At 29.5% G+C, this 27,415-nt stretch overlaps 2 protein-coding genes across 2 annotated transcripts; both read left to right on the forward strand.

Moving 5' to 3' along the window:
* Positions 1-7,905: 7,905 nt before the first annotated feature.
* LOC107440634 (uncharacterized) lies at positions 7,906-15,004 on the forward strand. The gene is made up of 5 exons (XM_016053605.3): positions 7,906-8,050; positions 9,083-9,188; positions 11,574-11,704; positions 12,598-12,679; positions 14,732-15,004. The coding sequence occupies exons 1-5, from the start codon at positions 8,020-8,022 to the stop codon at positions 14,898-14,900; spliced, it is 519 nt and encodes a 172-aa protein (XP_015909091.2). The 5' UTR covers positions 7,906-8,019; the 3' UTR covers positions 14,901-15,004.
* A 2,628-nt stretch (positions 15,005-17,632) lies between these two features.
* Positions 17,633-26,066, forward strand: LOC139426254 (uncharacterized). Its single transcript, XM_087153350.1, has 5 exons — positions 17,633-17,771; positions 20,211-20,316; positions 22,404-22,534; positions 23,341-23,422; positions 25,795-26,066. Exons 1-5 carry the CDS (start codon positions 17,741-17,743, stop codon positions 25,961-25,963), a joined length of 519 nt encoding a protein of 172 aa, XP_087009476.1. The 5' UTR covers positions 17,633-17,740; the 3' UTR covers positions 25,964-26,066.
* Positions 26,067-27,415: the final 1,349 nt, after the last annotated feature.

Raw genomic sequence — 27,415 nt, forward strand, 5'->3', positions numbered from 1 at the left:
AAGATTGTTAATTGAGATTCTTTAAGGAAAACTCGTTTATGCAATGAAAAACAACAATAAGCATAAGACCCAAGCCATTCACAGTGAAAAACTAAATAAGTTTAAAAGCAGATCTACTGAGACTTCTTAAAATCCAATTAAAACTGCAGTGAATTCGAACGATATTATAGCTGAAGGTATCAATATTATTGTCCAAGGTTGAACAGGGTAAATTCAGGTGTAGTAAAATCTTCGAAAAGAAATATTAAAGAAGCATTCTACACTCACATGCATTCTTTTTTTTGCATTTTTAAACACAAATAATAAAATATTGTTACTGTATTACAATTTTATTAGACTATTTTATTTTATTTTATAACCAGTGTTGAACAGCCAATGTTAGTTGAACAGTTAATGCTCAACTCCGTAGCCTTGTAATTTTGAATCCAATTCAGAAGACAAGGAAACTCCTGATTCAAGTATTGGGAGAAATTTGCTTTCGTGGAGAATTTTTTGATGGAACTAACCTGCATCTGCGTTACAGAGATTAAGACCACAAGAACCTCCTACAGTTAAATTGAGGGCAAAAATACTGGAACCCATGATCCGTCTACCACTGTTGTTGTACTTCATTTACGTCGCACTAGAGCTGCAAAATGGGCTATTGGCGTCGGTCAGGGAAACATCCCTCAGGATGATCCGAAGTAAAGCCATCACAATTTTGATCTTCTGAAGAGGGGTGAGGGAGGATATTTCACGTCAGCACTGCGGTCGGTGCAAGCCGGATGCGGAATTCGTGTAAACCGGTCATCGATGGGATTCGAGCCCGATTCACCTCATTAGAAGGGGAACGCTTTATCACCTGAGTCCTCGCGGCTCTTATTAGACTATTGCAATATAGCAAACATGAACTTTGTTAAAATAGTCATCAAGTGGCTGTCTTAAAATATAGTTGATACATAAATCAATTAATTTAGCCCTTATTTTTCAGATCGATCTACAATGACACAAATTGCTCTTTAATGGCTGCTTTAATATGCAAAACTGGATTCGAAGAACGATCTATAAAGGCAATGAATACATTTGATGAAATCTGTACAGAAGGCACAGAAGCTAATACAGGTATTATTAATTGCCTTTATTAACTACTAGCATAACTGAAACATCTTCTACCTTTTAAAAAACCAGTAATTATCATTTTACTTTTCATAGGTCCCACAATGGACTGGTCATAAAATACGTTTCCCAGTGGACCACGCAAGTCTAGCTTCAATGATTGCGTTTAGTGAGCGGGTGGGGGCCCATTTAATCATCCTGCGAAGGGACCGAAAGTGCGCGGTATCGGTACTATCTAAACTGTTATATCTTAAAGTACTAGACTTTACGCTCTGGTTATCTGAATACCAAAGAGGAGATGCCATTCCCTCTGCAGAGGATCAAAATTGTGGTGGCATGTTTTCAGATCAGACAGTCGCTATAAACTCATTGTGCAGCTCTAGTGTAACGCAAACAAAGTGCTTCTGCTATTATTTATTTTCGATCCATTTGTGCGTAGTATTTATACGTCTCCAATTTTTATCAAAGTTTCATAACTGTCATTAACTCTATCCATTCCCATTAACAAATTTGTTTTAATATCCGAGAGTGACTGGAAAAAAATACTCAGATGTATCGAAGTAAGGGTACCAAACTTGAATTGTACTTATTTAACAATCATAGTTGCTACATACTACTAATATATTTATTTTCTTTAGTATTTATTAGAAACATGTATTTAATTATTAAACAAATGCCAGCCATTGACTATTAGATCATTAGACTTCTAACTCTCCAGTACTTCTTAACAATACATTCAAAGTCTTTTAGTGCAGAAACAAGTTTTTAATCAAGGAAATAAATGCTTCAAAGGAGAAATTGTTTCAAATTCTTACTTTTTTTTGGTTGATATCAATATTTTTTTATTCTAACAGCCTTAAAAGAATTTTTCTTTTTAGCTGTGCAAAATGATAAGAAGTGTGAACTTGATACTTATTTAGAATCTGAAAAGTGAAGCGTCATGGATGTTACAGATTATTGCAGGTAAATACATTTCTTTTTAATTTAACCCTTTTGTTGTAGTATTAGATTTAAAGTTATTTCATTTTCTATATTCTTCTTTTAAACTTCTTACCACGAGGCATCGTTCCTCGTTGGTAGATTTTAATTAGGTGTATATTTTCCCTCCATAGATTCACGATAGGACGTCAAAAAGTGAAAATGGTTACGTTATAATACACTAAAAGCTATTTGTTTTAAATGAATACAACATTATTTGATTATATGTAACCAGACATATTTTACATAAAATAACTCCTTATTCTGGCGGGTTTAAAAAAATAGATATTATAATACATTAAAAAGTATTTACTTTTAAAGGGGAAGAAATAATTCTACGAGACATTATTTTTAATAAATACACTTACTATTTTTTATTTAGTTAGGTTTTGTTATTTTTTAAATCTTAGCACACAGTGTGCCAAAAAAAGGAACACCTTTATAATTCTAGATCCAATATTTGGATTTCTGCGTTTTAAAATGCAATCTTAATGGTACAAATAGTACATAACCTTAAATATGCTAATTAGTTAGGCTGACGATTTATTAAACTGGTTGAAACCAGGCACAAAAATCTACTTAATCTGAATGAAATCCTTTTTCTGAAGAATTATTATTTTTAACTCTAAAAAATGATAGGTAGCCAGCAAATATTTATACATATAATATATAAATACAGTCAAAATATTCTAATCATGAAAGCATTTAAAATTTGAAAATCTTAATCCTAATTTTACTTTATTTTGTCATATATGTCTCTGCAATCAATAAAGCTATTCAAAAACCTTTTACACACATTTCAAAAGAAACAATTTCATACAAAAATATAACTTAATACATTATTTTTATTACTGAATTTATTAATGATTGAAAACTGTTTTCATTGCAAAGCATAAATATTTTTACGTAACTTCAAACTATGTAATTGTAAATGAAAAACAAATTCAAACTTTGAACGCAATCGGTCAAATAATTCTTAGGAAATAAATATTTAAAATTTTAACTTTTTAAAATTTATTGCGCTGCAACTATTCGATTGAGTTTATTCAATTCTGTATTTTCTCATTCAATGTTACATGGTTAAAAATAAAGGGAAAATATGTTCACCTCTTATTCAAAAGTTTTTCGGCGATTATTAAATTAAATTAACCCATAAAGGGTAAAAAATAATTATTAAATAGTTATTTTTGCCTGCGAAATGATCATAATAAATGAATTTTTAGAGAATCACAAGCTTAATACGAAAAGAACAGTCATTTAAGCATATGCCATTCAAGTTTAGATCCAGTTCCAGAATATTTCAAAGCTTCATAGTGTTTTAGCCCCAGAGTGTACCACAATAACCGAACTAATACTTTATTTTTAAAATTCTTCTCAAAAAAATTACTTATTAGGAAACGCAAAATAATATTTTTTTACATATTCGAAGTGATTCGAAGAGAAATCAGATGAGATCATAAGTCTTAGAGGAGCAATTGTCATCAAACTTTTTCTTCATTCTCCGCAATCAAACTGGTTTCGTAGTTTTTAGTTCCATTTTTCTCAATAGTGACTTCGTTAAATTTTCGTTATCTTAATAATGTTAATAATTCCGTAATTAAAAATTTTTTAGTTTTTAGCCAAAAAATATTTAATTAAGGAAAAAAATGGAACTGAAAACATCGAAACCAGTTTGACTGCGGAGAATGAAGAAAAGGTTTAATGATAATTGCTCCTCTAAGACTTATGATCTCATCTGGTTTCGAAACATATGATGTCTTTCTAACAGTTTTCTAGTATTTTTCATCAGACCTTCCTCAGAAGTGATTCGACAGATACAAATAGCTTTTGTGTATCTTCTTTGCTTCAGTATTATTTCTTCGATTATACATGTTCAACCTTATCTTTAATAAATATTGTAAGAATGTTCATTAAGGGTGGTTATTAAGAAATAGACAAAAAATTTTCTCGTTCCTTTCATTGTAATCATTTTTTTTTCAGGACTATTCATGAACCTGAAGATTGCGTACGTGAACAGTTTTCAAAATGTTCCGAAGATAGTCAAAGAGCATTCTTAAACGTTTATTACTACAGAACAGAAATTGAGCAACATGCGTGTGATTTGCTTAATTGAATAGATTTTGAATTACTTTCAGAAAATGAAAATTAAGAATGATTTTTTAAAAAAAAATTATAAATAAAAACAGTTTTTAAGAGTATTTTGTTTTATGGTATGAACTCTTTCAATGATTTCGCTTGAAAGACTGTAATTAAATATTTAAAATTTTAATATTATGACTAATGTAAAAATAAATATCAGTATATAGATTGCACTTTATAGTACTAAACTTGCTTTGAATTTTTAATATTATAAAAGCAATATCTGAATTTCATCACGTTTTCGAAGGTATAACGTGTCTTAAACTCTCCGATACATCAGATAAATGTTTTTAAAAGTGTTTGTAAACAGAAGAGAGTTTTTCTTCACTTACCTACACATAGAATGGTAAAATTATCGTACTGTATGGTAATGATATTTCTGGTAAAAAGAATAATCTTAGTTAATAAAACCCAAAATATACAGTATTTAAAACATTCATTTGATAATTTTTTTCTGTTCACATGGTAACGGTTTATTTGAAATTCTGGTAAAAATTCTGGCTTTAAAATTTTGGTTTTAAAATTATAGTTCGTATTACCACACATTTAGTAAAACATGCGGAACTGAAAAGTAAATTAACCGAATAGAGGGTTTTTTATGTCATCCTATAAGGTATCGTGATAAAATTACCACATTTAACAAGTTTTATATCAGGTTATAAAACGATATTTTATTTAATTCTGGTAGCTTTTGCATAATTTTTAAAACCATTACCATAATTTTTAAAAATTTCTCGTCCGTTGAAAACAATGACATATTTATTTATAATTTTTGCGAAAATTTTTTCAATCTTTAGTTTAAGCGATTTTTAATACTCATACGCATTGTTACAAACCGTCAGATTTACAAGGGATATATAAGCAGAACCAGACGCCTGTATACCCCCTTTCCGCCTTCGACAGCCAAATAGCGTCACTTTTCAAACTATTTATTTGTATTGCTTTAAAATAGTTTGGTTAGAGCTCACCTGCTTATAGAATATATTCCATGAATTCCACATTTCTTATAATAATAAAAAGAAATTTAGTTCCAAGATAGAAATATATATTTAAAAAAAAATTTAAATCAAAAGTATTTACTCCTTTAAGAAAACTATAAATCTATCAAGATCCAAAATTAAAAAGTAAATATGAATTCCAGATAAATTTTACATATAGAAATTCAAGACAGAAGCTGAAATATATCACTAAGTGGAATAAATCAATTGTTAATTGTACCATTCCTATTGGACGACTCATATTCTCAATTCAATTGAAAAATTTCTATCTGTAACTCATTGATCATTGATGAATTGCAAGTAGAAAAGTCACGTAACTTCCTTTTAGGCATCGCTATTAATTACTGAAAACTGATTATAGAGTTGCAATACTGCGGTGATTGTTGAATTTAAAGAATTTTTAAAAGGTTAAATGCTTCTGAAAGGTTAATTTAAGCATAAAATGCTTCAACTGCTACGATGCGATTTTGCGAGTGAGATTCCAAAAAAAAGGGAATGTCATGAAAATCTGGAAAAGTATTTTTTCCTTGTACATCTTATTAAAACTAATAATAGTTTTTTTTTTCAAAAAAAAATAATAGTTTTGATTTTTAATTGCCTGATGAAACAGACACACACAGACAGAACACAGTTGGTGCTAATATGCAAATATCATTGTACTTAAATATAAAAAAAATACATTAATTCTTTAAAGAAATAAAACGAGAACAGCAAAACAAACTTAATAAGAATACCAGAAATTTTTTTTTTTTTAAATTTAAAAAGAAAATATTATTTTTGTTTCAAAAAAATAAATACTAATTGAAGGAAAACTTTACAAGAGGTTCCCTTTAATGTATCTTGAATTTTTATCTTCTTATAATAAATGAGAAAAACATTCCAAAAGACTCAGAATTTTTTTTTTTTTTATGATTTAATGATTTGGTGAATAATTTGTCAAACTCAAGTTAGTTACATTACGAAAATTTCAATAGAAGCATCGGTTAAATACAAACGAGTAACCAAATAATAATAGGGACATGCCTCTTGTGGCGTATGATGACATATCGACATATTCGGACATAAGTTGCTAGCTGTAATATATATATATATATATATATATACTACAGTGAAAACGGCTTATAGTGAACTCCCGGATATAATGAACGAAATGCTTGGTCCTGTGCCTCGCTATACACGTGTAATGTTATTTTTAGTGGATATAGTAAACCAAAAAAGTGAGGAAGTTCGATATAATGAACTTTTTTCTGTCTTTGACTGATTTCCTCCCCCCCCCCCCATTTTCTTTGTAATAATTCTGAAATTTCTACTTCAAAGTAAATACATATACCGATTTTTAAAACCATCTATAGAAACTACTTTTATGTGCTCGAATGGCAGGTTAGACAGGTTTTAAAAGCGGAATAGCAGAAATTCAGGAAAAATTATCTGAAAGTCTGGAAGTGTAAATAATCCTTATCTTTGTTCACGAAAAAAGTAATTATAATGTACTGATATTTCTGATAAAAAGAAATAAGTTATAATTCTGGTAATAAAACCAAAATACGCGATATTTAAACCATTCTTTTGATAATTTCTTTTATATAATAAACGTTTACCGGAAATTCTGGTTTTCAAAATTATAGATTTTATTTCCACACCTATAGTAAAAAATGCAAAGCGGAAAACTGAAAAGTAAATTTAACTGGATGGTCTTATTTAATGCTCCCCAACCTTTTTATCGCCGCGGAACGTTCAACATTTAATAATTTTACCACGTCCCGCCAAAGGAAGGGGCGTTGATTGTTCATATTTTAAAATATTTTGGTTTAAAAATTTAAATTTAATTGTATCTAAACATGACTTCAAAAAAAGAAAAAAAATACAGCTAAATGCATGGTATTGGTGCTGCTTTAGGTTACGTCTCTCATTCCCGGTTTATCTCTAGCCCGTTTAAAGTCGTACCAACCCAAGAGAAACACATCATTGTAAATAAAATGGAAATTTTTTGAGCAGCCCGCTACTATTTGACCCAAGAACCGGTACCGATCAACATCCCAGGGGTTGGAGACCACTTCTCTAAGGTATGCTAAAATTACCAAATTTTATCACATTATATAAGACCTTGTTTTATTGTTAATTTTGAAAAAATAATTACCAAAGCACTTTGTGAAAAATTGCCAAACTGTTTGGTGTTTTTATGGAGCCAGAAGCTCAGTCAAGTGTACCATATTTTAGTAGTTTTGACCATACTTTCTTTCTCAGTGTGAAGATGAAAATCTTGAATCGTTAATCTAACGGCAACAACTTTATTTGTCAAACATCATAACTCCTCTCAATCCTTCTAAACTCTTTGCAATTCAACGGTAACATTTAATTTATACTTAGTAGATACATTTAATATATATTTGCTGAAAAAACAACATTTAAGTGAATTAATTCTTGAATGGCTTTTTAGCACACTTTCAAATAAATATTAAAACACTTCAACTCATTTACTTTAAATAAATATTAACAGACATTGAACATTTTCCTGTTTGTTTAAAGGAGTCAGAACTCGTAACACCGGAAACGACGGAACGGAAACAGGGAATTTCAATTCTCTGTTTGCTCACGCAATATTATTTACCATTTCGTTTTTATTCATCATTCTGATAAAAAAAAATATCACTTTTCAGGAACCTTGAAAAAAAAATTTATTTACTGGAAATATTTAGAAAATATATCACCTGTTTGATATATTTCTGATAACACCTGATTACTTCCCAAACGATTTCATTTAAAACGAGTCAAGGCAGTAAACTCAATACAATAACTAAAGGGGCATAACATGAAGTTCTTTGGTGCAATTATTTTGTGCTGTAAGTATATTTGTATTTAAATCTTTAAATTAAAAAGGGTATCATTTGCAATTTAAGCCGTATGATTTTCCTGCGTTTTAATAATACTTAACTCCAAAAAAAATCAGTTAATCTTAGATACAACGCGAAAAAAATTTCTAAAAAAAATTATTGTACTGCATGGTAATGATAGTTCTGGTTAAAAAAAACTTAAATTTGCATTAAAAACCAAAATATACGTTATTTGAACCATTTTCGTTCATATAGTAACGGTTTACTTAAAATTCTGGTTTAAAAATTATAGTTCCTACTTTCACATATTCAGTGAAAAATACAAACTGAAACGTACAATTTGGCGTAATGGTTTTATACAATGCTCTAATGTACTGTAATAAAATTACAAAATTTTACCATATTTTATCACATATAATAAAACCATATTCTATTATTAATTTTACCAAAATCATTAATAAGGAGCTTTAGTAAAAATTACCAAGCATTTTGGTGTTCCCTGCCATACAGCTAGGAACACGGTAAATTCTCAGGGTAACATTGATTTTTTAAAAAAATTCCGCGTTTATTGAAAACAATCATATTTTTATGAACATTTTTGCTAAAATGTTTTCAAACTTCAGTTTAAATGATGTTTAATACTCATATTCCTTTCTACAAACTGTCAGATTGGCAAGCGATAGATTAACGTAACTTGAAACGTGAACACCCACTGCCCGCCTTCGTCATATCTTGCAAAACAAATAGTTCTATATAATTATATTGTATGTAGTAGTGTTATGCATGAAAATTTTTATTCTATTGGGCTAAATAACTCAAAAATTGTAAAGCCATAAACTACATTCCTGAAAGTAAAACAGACATTTTTATTTAAGTTCAATTTGACTGCATTCAAACTTACTTACACCTGTGTGTTAACAATGTTGACTTTGAAAACAAATTAATGTCTAGAATGCAATTTATGTGCCATTGTATTTTAAAGTTATATTTTATATTAAAAAAAATTATTTTTTTTTAATTCACTTTTCAATGTATTTTTAGTTTTAGCTAGCTTAGCTGCATGTGATTTTAGGTGCTTTGAAGATTCCAGAAACTCTTGTTATTCCGAATGGTCTGAAGAGAATGACAGAGACTTCGAATATTGTGAGTAAGTGAAACATTATTCTAAATTTCCAAGGTAGCTACTACCCTTGCTCAATAAGTTCGCCAACCCACAGAACTGTTTTCGCAGTTCTTTTCCCTCTACCAAAGTCAATCTAGAGATGGGCTAAACTATCATAGAGGAGGTACCAATGTGGAGGAGCACCATCTTGCTGCAGACTGAAGAGCCGAGAATCACTTCCTTCCAGTTAGAGAACAACCACTATGATTGCGTAGGTCTATAATTGCGCCAATTAAATAATTTTCTCACGGAGAAAAGAGTCCAAATACTTAACAATTGTAGCAAAATTGATTTTTTTCCGCCAAAATAAATCAACAATAGAACTTTCTTTTTGATTAATTCAATATGAAACACTTTTTATTGTTAATTTTCCGGGCCTAAAAGAGAATATTCTTTATGCTTTGAATGGCAATCCACGTAGTTACCTGAATAATTTACACTGCAACCGTATGAAGTAATTCCTCAACATCGAGCAACTTTAGCCTAAGATGCAGCCCATTGCTAATATGTCGCTCGCCAGCCTTATTCGTTTTTATGGAGAACTTCATTGTATGAAGTCAAACGGATATTTTTGTAAATTATCTAAAAGAAATTTTAAATACTTGCAAAGTAACCATATGTATAGGAACGATACAAAAAATGCAATTTGATGTGAAAATGGGGGTTGGTTTGATTCGATAAAAAAAGGGGGTTGTTAAGATATTTCTCCGAGTCTCTTAAAAATAGGTTTATAAATAGGGTTATAAAATTATATAGGTTTATAGGTTATCGCTTATAGATAGGCTTTTAAATTGATGATAAACCGACTAACAGCATATTCCTTTCCGCCACTGTTTATCCTCACAACCTTACTTTAAATACACTCTATAACAAAAAAAATCGACGCACCAAGAAGGAGTTGTCCGATTGAAACGAAAATTGGTGGATAAGAAGACAATGTACAGAATAGTAAATGATTAAAATTTCAAAACAATTGAATAGTTTATTGAAGAGTTACAGTAACAAGTTCAATAAGGTGTTGACCCGCCTTTAGCCTGGATACAAGCTGCCACACAGACTGGCATAGACCGATAAAGCTCCGGGAGGGTTTCTAGCTGTATTTCCTGCCAAATTCTATCCACTTGTCGAACGAGGTCATCAACATTCCGTGCCGGGTGCAATCGCCTTCCCATCATATCCCAGACATGCTCGATGGGAGAGCGATCTGGTGATCTGGCAGGCCAAGGAAGAGTTTGACAAGCTTGAAGACCGTTCATAGCAACACGTGCCGTATGTGGTCCTGCATTGTCCTGTTGAAAAACCAGCCTTGGGCGCTGCAAAAGGAACGGTAGCAAAACAGGTCTTAGGATGTTGTCGACGTACCACTGTGCAGTAAGTGTACGTCTAATGATGACCAAAGGGGTCCGGCTGTCAACGGAAATGGCACCCCAGACCATAATGCCTTGTTGAGGGCCGGTGTGGAGTGCAATAGTGAAGGCAGGATCCCCCCTCTGCCCCGTGCGTCTCCAAACACGTCTTCGATGATCGTCAGGACACAGTTGGAAGCGGGATTCGTCGCTGAAGACTATACGTCCCCAGTCGGCATCATTCCAGCCTGATCGAGTGATGCACCACTGTAATCTGGCACCATGAAGCAATCATCCGATTGCTTCTTGGTGCGTCGATTTTTTTTCTTATAGAGTGTAATTCTATCTCGTAACCATAGTTACAGATATTACTCCATGAAACTGGTGAAAGGACTATTTTAGCCAGACAGAATAAAAAGATACATCTTTCCGATATGCAAGCAATACTTGAAACTAAAACTTGTTTAGAAATAGGTTTTCAAATTGTTAATAATCCGACATATAAAAGGCTGTAAAAGAATAACCATTAAACAGAATGACCCGTACTTTGAATTAAGTACTCAGAAAGAAAGAGGAAATATGGAAAAATCTAATTTAAAATTTAGAGACAGCTAACAAGGAAATTTTAAACCAATTAGCATTTAATTTAGCACTTTACTAGTAATTACATAAATGGTTTAAAGCTTTATCTGGCAGAGAAATTTTAAATCAAATAAATGAAATTGCAAATGCTCTTTATTGCATTTACTTGGATTTTGTCTTTTCAGCCATTATGTCACTTATAACCGGAAATCATTAACATAATGTAATGCTGAGAAACTGAAGCTTTTCTTTTTTTTCACTCCACTCTGACAAACGACCATTATTTTACAAGATTGTTAGATGTCGAATTATAATCAACCTCTAGACGTTTTGCGTCAATATTGAATGATACAGTATCGAATTACAGTACAGTATTAATAACTCAAAAGAATTTCAAATTCATAAGAATTTCAAAAGAATTATTCATTCTATACATTTGTAGTACAACTCCAAATATGACAAGATGTGCTCTAGAAGCTGCATTGGTTTGCCATACTGGATTTGCCGAAATAGCGGAAAAAGCGTTAGCCACAGAAATTGATATTTGCACAGAGGGTACAGCAGCCAATAAAGGTGAATTTTTTTAGAGTTTATTAAAAAAAATTTCATCATTTGTTATTAATATTAGAGTTTATTATAAATTGTCATTATTTTTTATTGTTTTCAGATTGTCACTTGTCAGCATCAAATCCAAAAATTTTACAATTTGTGATATAAATATTTTTAATTTAAAATTTGTGGTAGAAAGCTTGTTGTAAAGTTAATAGTTTAATTGAATAGCACAAACGCTGTTTTAAAAACAAATTACATTTTTGAATGCAGTTAAACATTGATAATCAGTTGCGTAAAAGATCTCGAAATGAGATTCGGTTAAATTGACAAGAATGTACGTATACTATTATAAATGCATATAATAAACTTTTTATAAGCATTATTAATATTTTTTATACAGGCTGAATTTAAACATAAAAATTATACCCTTCGTTTAAATGAAGGTTATATTTTTTTACTATAAGTTATACGTATTATACGTAATTCGCGCAAGTTTTCATTTTTTTTTTTTTTTTTTTTTGGAAAAATGTTCTAAACATGTATAAATTGCGTCAAGAAAAAAGGACCATGGCTAGTTGGTCAATATGTTGGTCAATACCAGTTGGCTCGATTAAATATACCTATCAAAAAGGCAATTATCTGCTATTACTTATTTTCTTAAGGAGAATTTTATTCTTTTTTGAAAAACAAATAGCTTTTCAAACATTTATCATCTTTCACAACTAATTTTAAACTAACTTGGGAGTAAGAATTTGCAGTAATTTAACAGGAGGAGGATAAAAAGTTAATTTTAAAATGAATATTGCATTTAAAACTTAAGTTACAATATTTCGTTATTTCTTTAATCTTGAATAAATGCTATTCTAATTTATTTGTTTTAATTTATTTATTTTGTTTATTTGTTTTGCATTTAGCTGTGAAAAAAGATAAAGTTTGTAGCTTCGATACATGGTTAGATTTAAAATATTGTGACGTAGAGGAAGGTACTATATGCCAGTAAGTAGTTTTTTTCCAATATTATTGAAATAATTTTACATTTCAGTGTAGTACATTTTCAGTGTAATTTAAATTTATTTGACATAGGTAGTTTCATTATTTAAATATCTTTTAAACATATTAATTAAAATAATTTCGTTTTTGTCAAAATGGCATAAAAATTAAATCAAATAATTAAATCAAATTAAACAGTTACACAGGTCTGTTGCAGAAGTCTAGAAAGCGAGTAGAAAAATATTATCAATAAAGATTTTCAAAATCTCTTAAAACTATTTTTGACCACAGAGTTAAAAGGACGGTGCATATTTCTTCACTCTTTGTGGTTTGAAGTACAAGATTCAAAGCGTATTGAAACTTGCATATCAAAACGTATGCTTTTAAATTATGAAATTTGCTTAGTAAAATTCAAATTGGTTAAGTGCAAGTTGATTTTGTTGCTATGGTTAAATATAATGACAACTCAAAATAAACCGAATCAATTCCCCCAGATGATTCGAATAAATGTTTGGAATTATGGTTGCATTTTTTTCTTAAAAAATAATTCATTCAAGATATTTTAAACAAAAGCGAACAAATCTTTAAAAAAAATTTAAAAAAAGGACAGAGTAGTTTATAGAACGAGTATATTTGACCTATCAGAAGACTTGATATAGACCTGCTAGTTTTAGAAAAATCAAAATAATTAAGAGATGCAGGTCATCATTGAAAGCGGTATTTAAATACGTAATTCATTGAAATCTGGAATAATTTTTCTTTCACTTAAGATTGAATCCTCATCAAATATATTCTTATTCAAATCTTTGATAATCATAAACTTTGGAGATGTCTATCATTTATTTATATCAGCAATACAGGATACATCTTTCCTAATTCTCTGTTAAGCGCTAATTTTCTTCCAGGTTTTTAACTTTGAAAAAGGTTAGAAAACATTAAAAATGCGTAAACCGAGATTAAATATGTTTTTGAAATAAATTCAATTAAATTTTTACAACCTTTAATTAAATAGAGAAAATTTGATACAATAGACAGAGCAATTGAAGCTCTGATTCAATTCTAATAAACCCATTTGTGTGTATTAACCAATTCAAATCCATTATCAGTGTTTGAATCAGATTCCAAACTATGCTTAATATTTGAAATCAACTTATAATCATAATCATTATTTGTTAAAGTCATTAGCTATAGTCAACTATCTGATAACCAACTTTCATATTCCTTAATTGCGCTATTAAATTGAATCAAATAATTTGCATAATATTTAAAACTAGACTCAAAATTTAAAAATAACTTTTCTTAATAAGTGATGTTCATTAAAATCAGTGATTGATTGTTCGAATTCCATAATTTTTTGTCAGGTATCAATATTTTTTTAACATTCCTTTAAAGTAATTTTGCTGTAGCTTACAGTAACCCAAGGTATAACATCATTAAAAGATATGGTGACAGTAGAATAAAAAATTAGAATCAGGAGACCGAGTGTACTTAATATGCCTCTGAGACATATTTAAAAACATTTCATGATAAAAATAAGTTTCATTTTAAAACAGAGGAGTAAGTGAAAAAGGCAAAGAATACACCGGAATAAATATATAGGGTTATTCATAATTCCCCCCGCCTGTAAACGCCATTTTTCTTTACTACAACTGGCTTCAGTGGTACATGTTGCTGCCATCTACCGGCAACTGCTTAAATTAAAACTTGAATACTTTCGGAATAATTTCATATCTTCTTTTTTGCCTTATTCGTCTTCGTTTTTTTTACTTTAATGATTCGAAACCCCGGAGGATATTATGAATAATTCTTTATATAGGTCTGCTTTTATATGAATAAATTGATGCGTATAAAAAAATAGTAAAGTTCTTCATTATTCGAATCACTAATTTTAATCAAGTTCAAAATTATGTTCAAGATTAAAGCTAACTACAAGGGTAATCGTAAGAAATTTATATCGTTGATTTAAATCAACGGTTAAGAATGAAATTTGAATAATTCCACGATTAGTGTAAATCTTGTTTGTAATTTTTCTCACTTGTTTCTTGCTGTCTTTCATAGAACCTTTGACATAGCACAAGAATGCGCAGACAGGATTTTCTCAAAATGCTCTCGAGAGACTGAGAAAGCATTTCAAGGTGCTTTTAAAGCTGCCGCAGAACTACGAAAGAAAGTGTGTGAATTGCAAGAAAAGATAGATCTTGGATTGACAACGGAAAGAGGAGATTGAAATTGAATTACACTTTGTAATTTTCATCACGAAATCTATCAAAAATATGTCTATCTTGATATCTTGATTAGATGTATTATAATAAAAACAATGAGTTGAAGTTATATAAGACTCATCATTCATCGCTATTAGTGCACCATAATCATCTTGCTTAATGTATTTTTTCTTTTAATCCTTGAAAGAAATGAAAATCAAAAGGTTTCATATATTAATATTTAAAAGATCAGAAAACGTTTTCAAAATGTAGTGAATATTGTAGAGGGAGGGAAACCAATTTTATTGCTAGGTGAAAATTTGACGGTTTTCCTCATTATCGCTTTTCAAATACTTTTAAAATTTTTTGGCAATCAACTAGGTTTTAATGCTATTATTCCCGATTACTTCAATAATCCTCTAAAAAATTTTATAAAAGGTTTTATTTTATTTTCGGTAAAATTTTCTTCTATTGTATAAAAGTAAGTCTTCTCCACATAGTTCATCTGTCAGGCAGATTAAGGCTCCATAATTTCATGACTCATTGCATGCTGGTGGAAATTTTATCAGCATTGCGCACTGGTCTCTTTTACATCTCTGACAAGCAGGGCGGAGCTGAGCCGAAGCTGAGTGGACTTTTAAGTTTTCACCGGAGATGGTAAGCCCAGTGATAGTGACAGCCCACTGATTCAACAATGATATCAAAATTGACATTTGATAACCAAATTCGAAAACATCATGTTTTTAAACTTTAAATTGTTTCCTAAATGGCGCTAAGTAGATTTACCATAATTCAAAGTTCTGCAACAAAAAACAAACTAAAATATGAACTAAATTTCCAACATAAGCAAACATAAACCTAAAAGAAGAAAATGATAAATAAAAATAAAAATTTAAGTAACTCCGTTTTGCAAGTTGACTACACGGAAAAAAAATTTCTGTGAAAATTACCGTAATGTATGGTAATGACATTTCTGACAAAATAAAAATTGAAAGAAATTAATTCTGGTGATCAAATCACTTGGTAATTTTTTCATTCACATGGTTACAGTGAACCAGAAATTCTGGTTTTCAAAAGTATAATTCTTATTTACCACACAAAGTTGACACCAGGTAAGACCTTCTGTCTTACCTGGTGTCAACTTTGAGTGTTTATCCACTTAGTGAAACTTTGGTTTACCTTAGAAAATTTTTAATCTTAGAGGCACTAAGCCTTGAAAGGGAGACACGTGAACTTTTAGTCGACTATTTCAATTATTCTACTAATCTTATTTTAGTCTTATTTGTTTTTTAATGTGATTTTTCATATTTTACCATTTGATGCTTTGCCTGACCATACTTTTATATGTTTTTACCTGTATTTTGACACTTTTATTATTGGTTGATTTCATCCACTTTGATGTTTTAAGCACTTTTAACTTTTATTCAGTTTTATTTTTATTTTATTTTTTCGATTTTGGGATTTTTTCTGTGTGTTTCAACCTTTTTAAGTTTGTACTTTTACTTTTCTGTAGTTTGGTAGTGTTTAGTTTACGTGGGGGTAGTTACGTGAATGGGAATAACATTTCTGGCAATAAAAAACCGTAATTCTGGTATTAAAAACCAAAATATACGGTATAAAACCATTAATCTGGTAACGGTTTCCGTTCACATGGTGACGGTTTACCAGAAATTCTGGTTTTCACAATTACAGTTTTTATTGCCACACATATCTTAAAAAATACAAAACCGAAAAGTAAACTTAATCGAATAAATAGGCTCTATGCCACGCTCTAAGATATCCTGATAAAATTTACTAAATTTTATCACTTATTATAAAACCATATTTTTTTGCTAATTTTACCAAAATTGTTACCAAGGCACTGCGCTAAAATTACCAAGAGCTTTAGTGTTCTCATGAAACCAGGAGCACGGTAACTTTTACCATATTCTGGTAATTTCAACCATACTTTATTCTCAGTGTAAAAAAGAAGAAAATAATTTACTTTCGTCAGACTAAAAAGCAAAGGGCGCATCACTTTCATATTAAACTTTAAGTTGCAAAAAGAATTGATTCTATAAGTAATCAAAGTCAGAAAATAGTAAATACTGCTGAAGACCTACTAGACGTAAGAAAACGAGAGATAGATTTTCCTCAAACTTCGAAACTCCTTTCCCTGGTGTATTATCCAGTGAGAAATTCGAAAAAGTAATGAAATAATAATAATAATAATAAAAACATCATTGGATAACACAATGATAGATTAACGTTCATGATTCAGTATCAACTACAAAATTGTGAGAAAGAAAATAAAGCAAAAAAGGAATCATGATGAAATTACCAAATTTTATCGCATAATTTAAAACCGTGTTTTATTGCTAATTTTGTAAAAATAATTACCAAATGCACTTCAAATGCAATTCACTCAAAATTCAAGATAGTATTTTTGCTGAGCGTCAATGGAAATTTATATTTGCTGGAAAAAACAGCATTTAAGTAAATCAATTTTTGAATAGATTTTAAGCACATTTTTTCCAATAAATATTAATAAATTTCATTTACCTTAAATAAATATTAACAAGCATTGAAAATTTTCCTGTTTGTTTTAAGGAGTCAGAACGCAAAACACCGGAAACGACGGAACGGAAACAGCGAATTTCAATTCTCTGTTTGCTCACTTAATACTATTTATCATTTCGTTTTTTTTTTCTACATTCTGATAAAAAATGTAACTTTTCAAGAACCTTGAAAATGTTATTATTTACTGGAAATATTTAGAAAATATATCACCTGTTTGATTTCTGATAACACCTGATTACTTCCCAAACAGTCTTACTTAAAACGAGTCAAGTTAGTAAAATCAACACAATAACTAAAGGGGCATAACATGAAGTTCTTTGGTGCAATTATTTTGTGCTGTAAGTATATTTGTATTTAAATCTTTAAATTAAAAAGGGTATCATTTGCAATTTAAGCCGTATGATTTTCCTTAGTTTTAATAATTCTTAACTGCAAAAAAATCAGTTAATCGTAGATACACTGCGAAAAAAAATTCTAAAAAAATTATCGCACTGCATGGTAATGATATTTCGGGTAAAAAAAAATTAGAAAAAAAAATTAATTCAGGCACTGAAAACCAAAATATACGATATTTAAACTTTTTCCGTTCATATGGTAACGGTTTACTTAAAATTCTGGCTTGAAAATTATAGTTAACTAGTGGGCTGCTCCCCCTGCTCGCTGACGTCGCCAACCCTAGAAAATTGCTACGCAATCTTATATGGTTTCCCAAACCAAGCTCGCTTCGCTCGCTACTAACTTAGGTACATTGCAAATGCACAAAATTCTAAGAATTCAATACCATCATTCAAGTCCATATAACAACTTTTTTTTTAAAAAAAATGTCATCTTTTTAGTAAATACTAAGTCACTAAAATAAATTTGAATTCAAATAAATGACAAGTAATTCGTTAAACCTATTAGAAATGTGCTATAGTATAATTCGTGATATAAATCAAAAATCGTCAAATAAATTCGTAATATATAAATTCGTGAAAAAAAAGAGCTTTCGACAAAATACTAAAATAGAGATTTCGACAAATTACTAAAATCGAGATTTCGACAAATTGCTAAAATAGAGATCTATCCACAAAGACTACTCACTTCTGCCTAGCTTAATAGTATGAGATTGCGGCAGCTGATGCTCTCTGGTTATTTCAGATTCCGTTTTTAAAAGTGCTATATGTTGAACCACCTCAGTAGATTTGGCATGTGGCATTTTTAGCGGCAATCATTGGTCGATTCGCCATGTAAGACAAATAGTAACGTAAACAAAACAAAGCAAACGTTGCCATCAGCGGAAAAGAAATACAGCCAAAATTTGGGAGCCACGTAAGAGAATTATCTATATTATCTATATTGAATTTCACATATTCAATGAAAAATACGAACTGAAATGTAAATTTGACCGAATGGTCCTGTAGAATGCTCTAAGGTATCATGATAAAACTACAAAATATTACCAGATTTACCTACTTTTATCACATATTTTATAAAACCATATTCTATTATTAAATTTACCAAAAGTAAAAACTACCAAGCATTTTGGTGTTTCCACCCCTACAACCAGAAACACGGTAAATTTTGATCATACGTTTTTTCTCAACATAACATCGATTTTTTAAAAATTCGCCTTTTATTGAAAACAATTACATTTTTACGAAAATTTTTGCGAAAATGTTTTCAATTTTTAATTTAAATAATGTTTTATACTCATATTCACTGCTACAAACCGTCAGATTTCCAAGGGATAGATTTACGCAACTAGACACACGTATACTCACTATCCGCCTACGGCACATCTTGCAACACAAAAATTTTAAATCCATTAATTACATTCCTGAAACTAAAACAGACACTTTTATTACTTAACTCCCAAAAAATTAGTTAATCGTAGATAAATTGCGAAAAACAATTCTGGCGAAATTAAAGTACGGCATGGTCATGATATTTCTGGTAAAAAAAAATACTTAATTCAGGCATTAAAAACCAAAATATACGTTATTTAAGCCATTTTCATTCATATGGTAACGGTTTACTTAAAATTCTGGTTTGAAAATTATAGTTCTTATTTTTACATATTCAGTAAAAAATACAAACTGAAACGTAAATTTGAGCGACTGGTTTTATACAATGCTCTAATGTACTGTAATAAAATTACAAAATTTTACCATATTTTATCACATATAATAAAACCATATTCTATTATTAATTTTACCAAAATCATTAACAAGGAGCTTAAGTAAAAATTACCAAGCATTTTGGTGTTCCCTACCATGCAGCTAGAAACTCGGTAAATTCTCAGGGTAACATCGATTTTTTAAAAAATTTCAACGTTTATTGAAAACAAATATATTTTTCTGAACATTTTTGCTAAAATGTTTTCAATTTTCAGTTTAAATGATGTTTAATATTCATATTCACTGCTACAAACAGTCAGATTGGCAAAGGAAAGGTTAACGTAACTTGAAACATGCATACTCACTATCCGCCTGGGACATACATTACAGATAATCAAATAAGACTAGATAATGATATTATATGTTGTAATGTTACGCATGGAATATTTTTACTTATTGGGCTAAATAACTCAATTCATGAAAGTAAATCAAGCACTTTTATCCAAGTTCAGTTAGACTGAATTCAAACTTATTTATACCTGTCTGTTAATAACGTTATCATTGAAAACAAATTAATGTTTAAAATGCAATTTATGTGCCATTATATTTTAAAGTTATATTTTAATTAACAAAAATGGATCCATATTTTTTATATTCACTTTTCAATGTATTTTTCAGTTTTAGCTGGCTTAGCTGCTAGTGATTTTAAGTGCTTTGATGATTCCAGAAGAGATTGTTATTCCCAATGGTTTAAAGAGAATGACAGAGACTACGACTATTGTGAGTAAGTGAAACACTATTATAAATTTCCAAGGTAGCTACTACTCCTGCTCAATATGCTCGCCAACCCACAGAACTGTTTTCGCAGTTCCTTTCCTTCTACCAAAGTGGGCAGGGATGGGCAAATTTTTTTGGTCGAGGGCAAAAAAACGAAGAAAAAAAGTTCGATGGGCCAAGTACAAACTTCTAAAATTGAAAAACGACATGCAAGTTTTAATTTAATAAAATGAATGAAATTGTGATTTCATTTTTAAAAGAAGTTTATATTGAGGTTCCAAGTGAGATGTACTTATTTTAATGCTCAAAGCTAAATGTTTGTCTGTTAGTCTAGTTCTGAAATGATTTTTTCTAAGGTTTATAGTTGAAAACATTTATCACATGCATAAGATGAAGCAAACATAACACTGATTTTCTGGACAGGAGATATTAAATTTGGGAAACTAGCTTTTGGTAATGATTTGTAAAACTCTAACTATGGCATATTTAGATACAACTGCTTCAGATGGCGTCAATCTACGGCTATTCTACGAAGAACTTATGCTTTTAACATTTTACCAATTGAAGCTGCATATTTCCATCAATTTATGTTTTGTAGAACAAAAATAGAGAAAGTAAAAAGGTCATCAATACTTTGTTAGAAAAGAAGGAACGAAAATAGCTTTCAGCAAAGTAGACAAGAAAATGGATGTATATTGTTTATATTCGTCACAGATCGGCAAGTTAAAATTCTATCCACGGGCCGGATAAAACCTTACGGCGGGCCACAGTTGGCCCATCCCTGGGCTAGACTATCATTGAGGAATTGGGGTACATTCTAATTCCAATGTGGTGGAGCACCATCTTTCCACAGAATGACGAGCCGAGAATCACTTCCTTCCAATTAGGGAACAACTACTATGATAGCGTAGGTTGATAATTGTGCCAACTAAATAATTTCCTCACGAATAAAGAAATCTAAATGCTTAACAATTATTGCAAAATAAATCTAAATAAATCAACAACTTTACTTTTCGATTAACTCAATATGAAACACTTTATATTGTTAATTTTCTGGGCCTAAAAGAGAAGATTCCTTATGCTTTCACTAGTAATCCAAGTAGTTATCTGAATTATCTTTAAATAATTTAAACTGCAACCGTATGAAGTAATTCCTCAAAATCGAGCACCTTTAGCTTACGATGCATACCATTCCTGATAGGTCTCTCGCCATCCTTATTCATTTTCGTGGAAAACTTCATTATTTGAAGTCAATAAGTTATTTTTGTGAATTGTGCTGCCATCTAGAAGAAATTTTAAATACTTGTGAAGTAACAATTTGATGTGAAAGTGGGGGTTCATTTAATTCGGTAAAAATAGGGGGTTATTTAGATATTTCTACAAGTCTCGTATAAATAGGCTTATAAATAGGATTATAAAACTTTATATAGGGATGGCTAACAGGGAAATTTTAAACCAATAAACATTAAATTTAACACTTTAATAGTCATAACGTAATTGGTTTAAAGCTTAAGCTGACAGAGAAATTTTAATTCAAACAAATGAAATTGCAAATGTTCTTTATTACATTCACTTGGATTTTGTCACTTATAACGGAAACCATTAACATAACGTTAAATAAATAATTCCAAGAAGCTGAAGCGGTAAGATATTACCTGATAGGAAACGTTATTCCCTTCAAAAATTTACATTCGTCTTATTAATCATTAACAAAACAGACGCCCTCTATTACTAAAATTCTAAATTGTTTTTCTCTTTTGCGATATATTTTCTCTTATTTCGTAAAATTTCACGTTCTGTTAAAACAAAATGTGATGTAGAAGCTGCAGTGGTTTGCCACACTGGATTTTCTGAAATAGCGGAAAAAGCCTTAGCTACAGAAATTAATGTTTGTATAGAGGGTACAGCAGCCACTCTGAAAAACGATAATCGTTTTTTAGATTTTTAAATGTCAAATTATAATCACCCTCAGGATGTTTTGCATCAGTAATGAATGATACAGTATTACAGTACAATATTAATGATGCAGTACAGTATTAATAAATCAAAAGAATTTCAAATCTTGGAGGAATGATTCATTAAATACATTTGTAGTATAACTCCAAATATGACAAGATGTGATCTCGAAGCTGCATTGATTTGCCATACTGGATTTGCCGAAATAGCGGAAAAAGAATTAGCCACAGAAATTGATGTTTGTACAGAAGGTACAGCTGCTAATGAAGGTACATTTTTCTAGAGTTCATTAAAAAAATATCCATCATTTATTATTAATATTTGAGTATATTATAAATTGTCATTATTTTTTTTCCTCTAGATTTATTAAAAATTGTCATCCTCAAAGCCAATAAATTTAAAATTTGTGATACTTTAACGTTTGTTGCTGAAGTCAATAGCTTGATTGAATGGAACAAACGCTGTTTTAACGACAAATAATTAAATTGACAAAATGTTCATAAATTATTATAAATACATCTAATAAACTTTTTTGTGCAACATTTTAGTATTTTTTAAGAAATATACTGGTTGAATTTGGACGTAGAAAAATTGCACACTTAATTTAAATGAGGGTTATGCCTTTTTTTTTAATGTGAGTTAAAAAAATACTTAGTACGTAATTCATGCACGTTTTCTTTTTTTTTAGATATGTTTTAATCACGTTTAAATTGCGCCAAGAAAGAAGGCCCGTGGCTAGTTTATCAATAACTACCCTATTAAATACACATAGTTTTTCAAAAAAGGTAATTTATCTGCTATGTTCTATTTTCTTATAGAGAATTTTATGCTTTTTTGAAAAACAAGTAGCTTTTAATAAACGTATCATCGTTCACAATTAACTTTAAACTAAACTCGGGAATAAGAATTTTCAATAATTTAACTGGAAAAAGATAAAAAGTTTATTTTAAAATGAATTTTGCATTTTAAAAAGGTACAATATTTCGTTAATTTTCAATAAGTGTTATTTTTATTTATTAAATTTATTTGCTTTATTTTTTAATTTAATTATTTTGTTTATTTGTTTTCTATTTAGCTGTGAAAAAAGATAAAAATTGTAGCTTTGATACGTGGTTAGATTTAAAATATTGTGACGTAGAGGAAGGTACTATATGCCAGTAAGTAGTTTTTGTGCAATATTATTTAAATCAATTTACATTTCAGTGTCTAGCATATTTTCAGTATAATTTAAATTTATTTAAGATAGGTAGTCTCATTATTTAAATATCTTTTAAACATATTAATTAAAATAATTTCTTTTTTGTCAAAATGGCATAAAAACAATTAAATCAAATTAAACAAGTCTGTTTGCAGAAGTTAAGAAAGTGAGTAAAAAAATATTCATAATTTTTTCAAAATCTTTTAAAAAATATTTTTGACCACAGAGATATATGAATGGTGCTACTTTCCTCACGCTATGAAGCTTGAACTACAAGATTCGAAGCGTATTGAAGCTTACATATCAAAACATATGCTTTAAATTATGAAAATTGCTTAGTAAAATTCAAATCAGTTGCATGCAAGTTGATTTTGTAGCTCGGGTTTAATATAACGACAACTCAAAATAAAGCAAATCAATTCCCCCAGATGATTCGAATAAATGTTTGAAATTATCAGTTGCATCTTTTTCTAAAGAGTAAATTGATTCAAGATATTTTAAGCAAAAGCAAATAAGTCTGAAAATTTTAATTTTTTTACAAAAGAACAGAGTAGTTAATAAGTATATTTGACTTATCAGAAGACTTGATATAGACCTGCAAATTTTGGAAAAATCAAAATAATCAAGAGATACAATTCATCAATGAAAGCGGTATTTGAATTCGTAATTCATTGAAATCGGGAACAATTTTGCTTTCACTTAAGATTGAATCATCATCAAAAATATATCTATTCAAATCATTGATAATCATAAACTTTAGAGACGTCTATCATTTATTTATATCAGCACTACAGGACACATCTTTCCTAATTTTCCGTTAAGTGCTAATTTTCTGCCAGGTTTTTAACTTTAAAAAAGGTTAGAAAACATTAAAAATGCATAAACCAAGATTAAATATGTTCTCGAAATAAGTTCAATTAAATGTTTACAACTTTTAATTAAATAGAGAGAATTTGATGCAATTGACAGACCAATGGATGCTCTGATTCAATACTAATAAACCTATTTGTGTGTATTGACCTATTGAAATCCATTATCAGCATTTGAATCAGATTCTAAACTATGTCTAATATTTGAAATCAACTTATAATCGTAATCATTATTTATTAAAATCATTAGCTATAGTCAACTGTCCGACAATCAACTTTCATATTCCTTAATTGAATCAAATAATTTGCATAAAATTTAAAACTATGCTTAAAATTTAAAAATAACTTTTTTTAATAATAAGTGATGTTAATTAAAATCAGTGATTGAGTGTTCAAATTTCATAATTTTTTGTCAGGTATCAATTTTTTTCAACATTCCTTCACAGTGATTAATTTGAATCAAATAATTTGCATAAGATTTAAAACTATACTTAAAATTTAAAAATAACTTTTCTTAATAATAAGTGATGTTAATTAAAATCAGTGATTGAGTGTTCAAATTTCATAATTTTTTGTCAGGTATCAATTTTTTTCAACATTCCTTCACAGTAATTAATTTGAATTAAATAATTTGCATAAGATTTAAAACTATACTTAAAATTAAAAAATAACTTTTCTTAATAATAAGTGATGTTAATTAAAATCAGTGATTGAGTGTTCAAATTTCATAATTTTTTGTCAGGTATCAATTTTTTTCAACATTCCTTCACTGTAATTTTGCTGTAGCTTACAGTAACCAAAGGTACAACATCATTAAGAGACATGGCGGCAGTAGAATTAAAAATTAGAATCAGGGGACCGAGTTTACTTAAAATGCTTCTGAGACATATTTAAAAAACATTTCATAATAAAAATAAGTTTCATTTTAAAACAGAGGATTAAGTGAAACAGACAAAGAATACACCGGAATAAATAAATATACAGGGTTATTCATAATTCCCTCCGGGGTTTCGAAGCGTTATAGTAAAAAAAACGAAGACGAATAAGGCAAAAAAGAACATATGAAATTATTCCGAAAGTATTCAAGTTTTAATTTAAGCAGTTGAAGGTAGATGGCAGTAGCATGTACCACTTAAGCCAGTTGTAGTAAAGAAAAATGGCGTTTACAGGCGGTGGGAATTATGAATAACCCTGTATAGGTCTACTTTAATTTGAATAAATTGATGCGTATAAAGAAATAGTATAAAGTTCTTTATTATTCGATTTTTATCAAATTCGAAATTATTTATTAAAATTAATTAAAATTATGTTTAAGATTAAAGCTAACTACAAGAGCAATCGTAAGAAATTTATGTCGTTGATTTAAATCAACGGTTCAGTATGAAATTTGAATTATTCCACGATTAGTGTCTGTAAATCTTGTTTGCAATTTTTCTCATTTATTTCTTGTTGTCTTTCATAGAACCTTTGACATAGCACAAGAATGTGCAGACAGGATTTTCTCAAAATGCTCTCGAGCCACTGAGAAAGCATTTCAAGATGCTTTTAAAGCTTCCGCAGAACTGCGAAAGAAAGTGTGTGAATTGCAAGAAAAGATAGATCTTGGACTGACAACAGAAAGAGGAGATTGAAATTGAATTACATTTGAAATTTTCATCACGAAATCTATCAAAAATATGTTTATTTTGATATCTTGATTAGATGTATTGTAATAAAAACAATGAGTTGAAGTTATATAAGACTCATCATTCAGCGCTACTGGTGAAGCCATAATCATCTCGCTTAATGTATTTTTTTTAATCCTTGAAAGAAATGAAAATCAAAAGGTTTCATATATTAATATTTAAGCGATGAGAAAACGTTATCAAAATCAAGTGAATATTATTGAAGAAGATGGGAAAACAATTTTTATTGCTGGGTAAAAATTTGACGTTTTTTCTCATTATCGCTCCTCACCGTTTTTTTTCTAAATATTTCTGGCAATCAAATATGTTTTCATGTTATGAATCCCGATTTCTTAAATAATCTTCTTCAATTTTTTGTAAAAAGGTTTTATTTTATTTTCGGTTATTTTTTTTCTATTGTATAAAAGTAAGTTTCCTCAGCATAGTTCCTCTGTAACCCCTTCCGTCTCGCTCAGGTGAAAATGACGGGGTGAGGTTTCGCCCTCTACTTCTCGCTCCCGTGAAATTTCCGAGCTGGAGTGTTCAGTAATAACCCGTCAATAAGAACTAAACTAATTCATTTCTTTTGCTCGGAAAACATTTTATTTCTCATTTTACCCACCAGATATTTTAAATAATAGATAAGAATAGATTCATTTACTGCCAGGATATTTTTAAATTAATTGCAGATGGTTAGCTTATTTTAAACTAGATGTCAGCACTAATCAAATACGCGTATTTGGCAAAATAGGCACTTTTATGATCGCTTTCTTGAAAATTAATCAATCGTTAAGGGGTTAAGGTTTCGTGGCTGATAGTATGATAGGGAAAATGCTATCGGCATGGCGAACTTGCGATCTTTACATTTCTGACAAGATGGTCTGAGCTGAGCTGAAGCTGAGCTCGCTGTGTAAGCCCAGCAATAGTGACAGCTCATTTATTCCTCAATCATTTATTCCTCAATGATATCAGAATTGACATTTAATAAAAAAAATTTGAAAATGTCATGTTTTTAAACTTTAAATTGTTTCCTAAATGAGGCTAGTAGATTTATCATAATTCAAAATTTTGTAAAAAAAAAACAACAACTATGAATTAAAATTTCCAACAAAAGCAAACACAAAACTAAAATAAGAAAATGATTAATACAAAAAAATATTTAGTTACTACATTTCGCATGTTGACTACACGGAGGAAAAATTTGTGGGGAAATTACCGTAATGTATGGTAATCACATTTCTGGTAAAATAAAAATTAAAGGAAAATAATTCAGGTAATAAAATCAAAATCCATTCATTAGGTAATTTCTTTCCTTTACATGCTTATAGTTAGCTGGAAATTCTTGTTTTTAAAAGTATAATTCTTATTACCACACTTTCAGTAAAATATTTAGTGAAAAAAATAAGCTACATGCTTAAC

Source organism: Parasteatoda tepidariorum, chromosome 10 (genome assembly GCF_982258835.1).
Source record: "Parasteatoda tepidariorum strain Cologne lab strain chromosome 10, Ptep-v5.0, whole genome shotgun sequence".
Taxonomy (NCBI): Eukaryota; Metazoa; Arthropoda; class Arachnida; order Araneae; family Theridiidae; genus Parasteatoda; species Parasteatoda tepidariorum.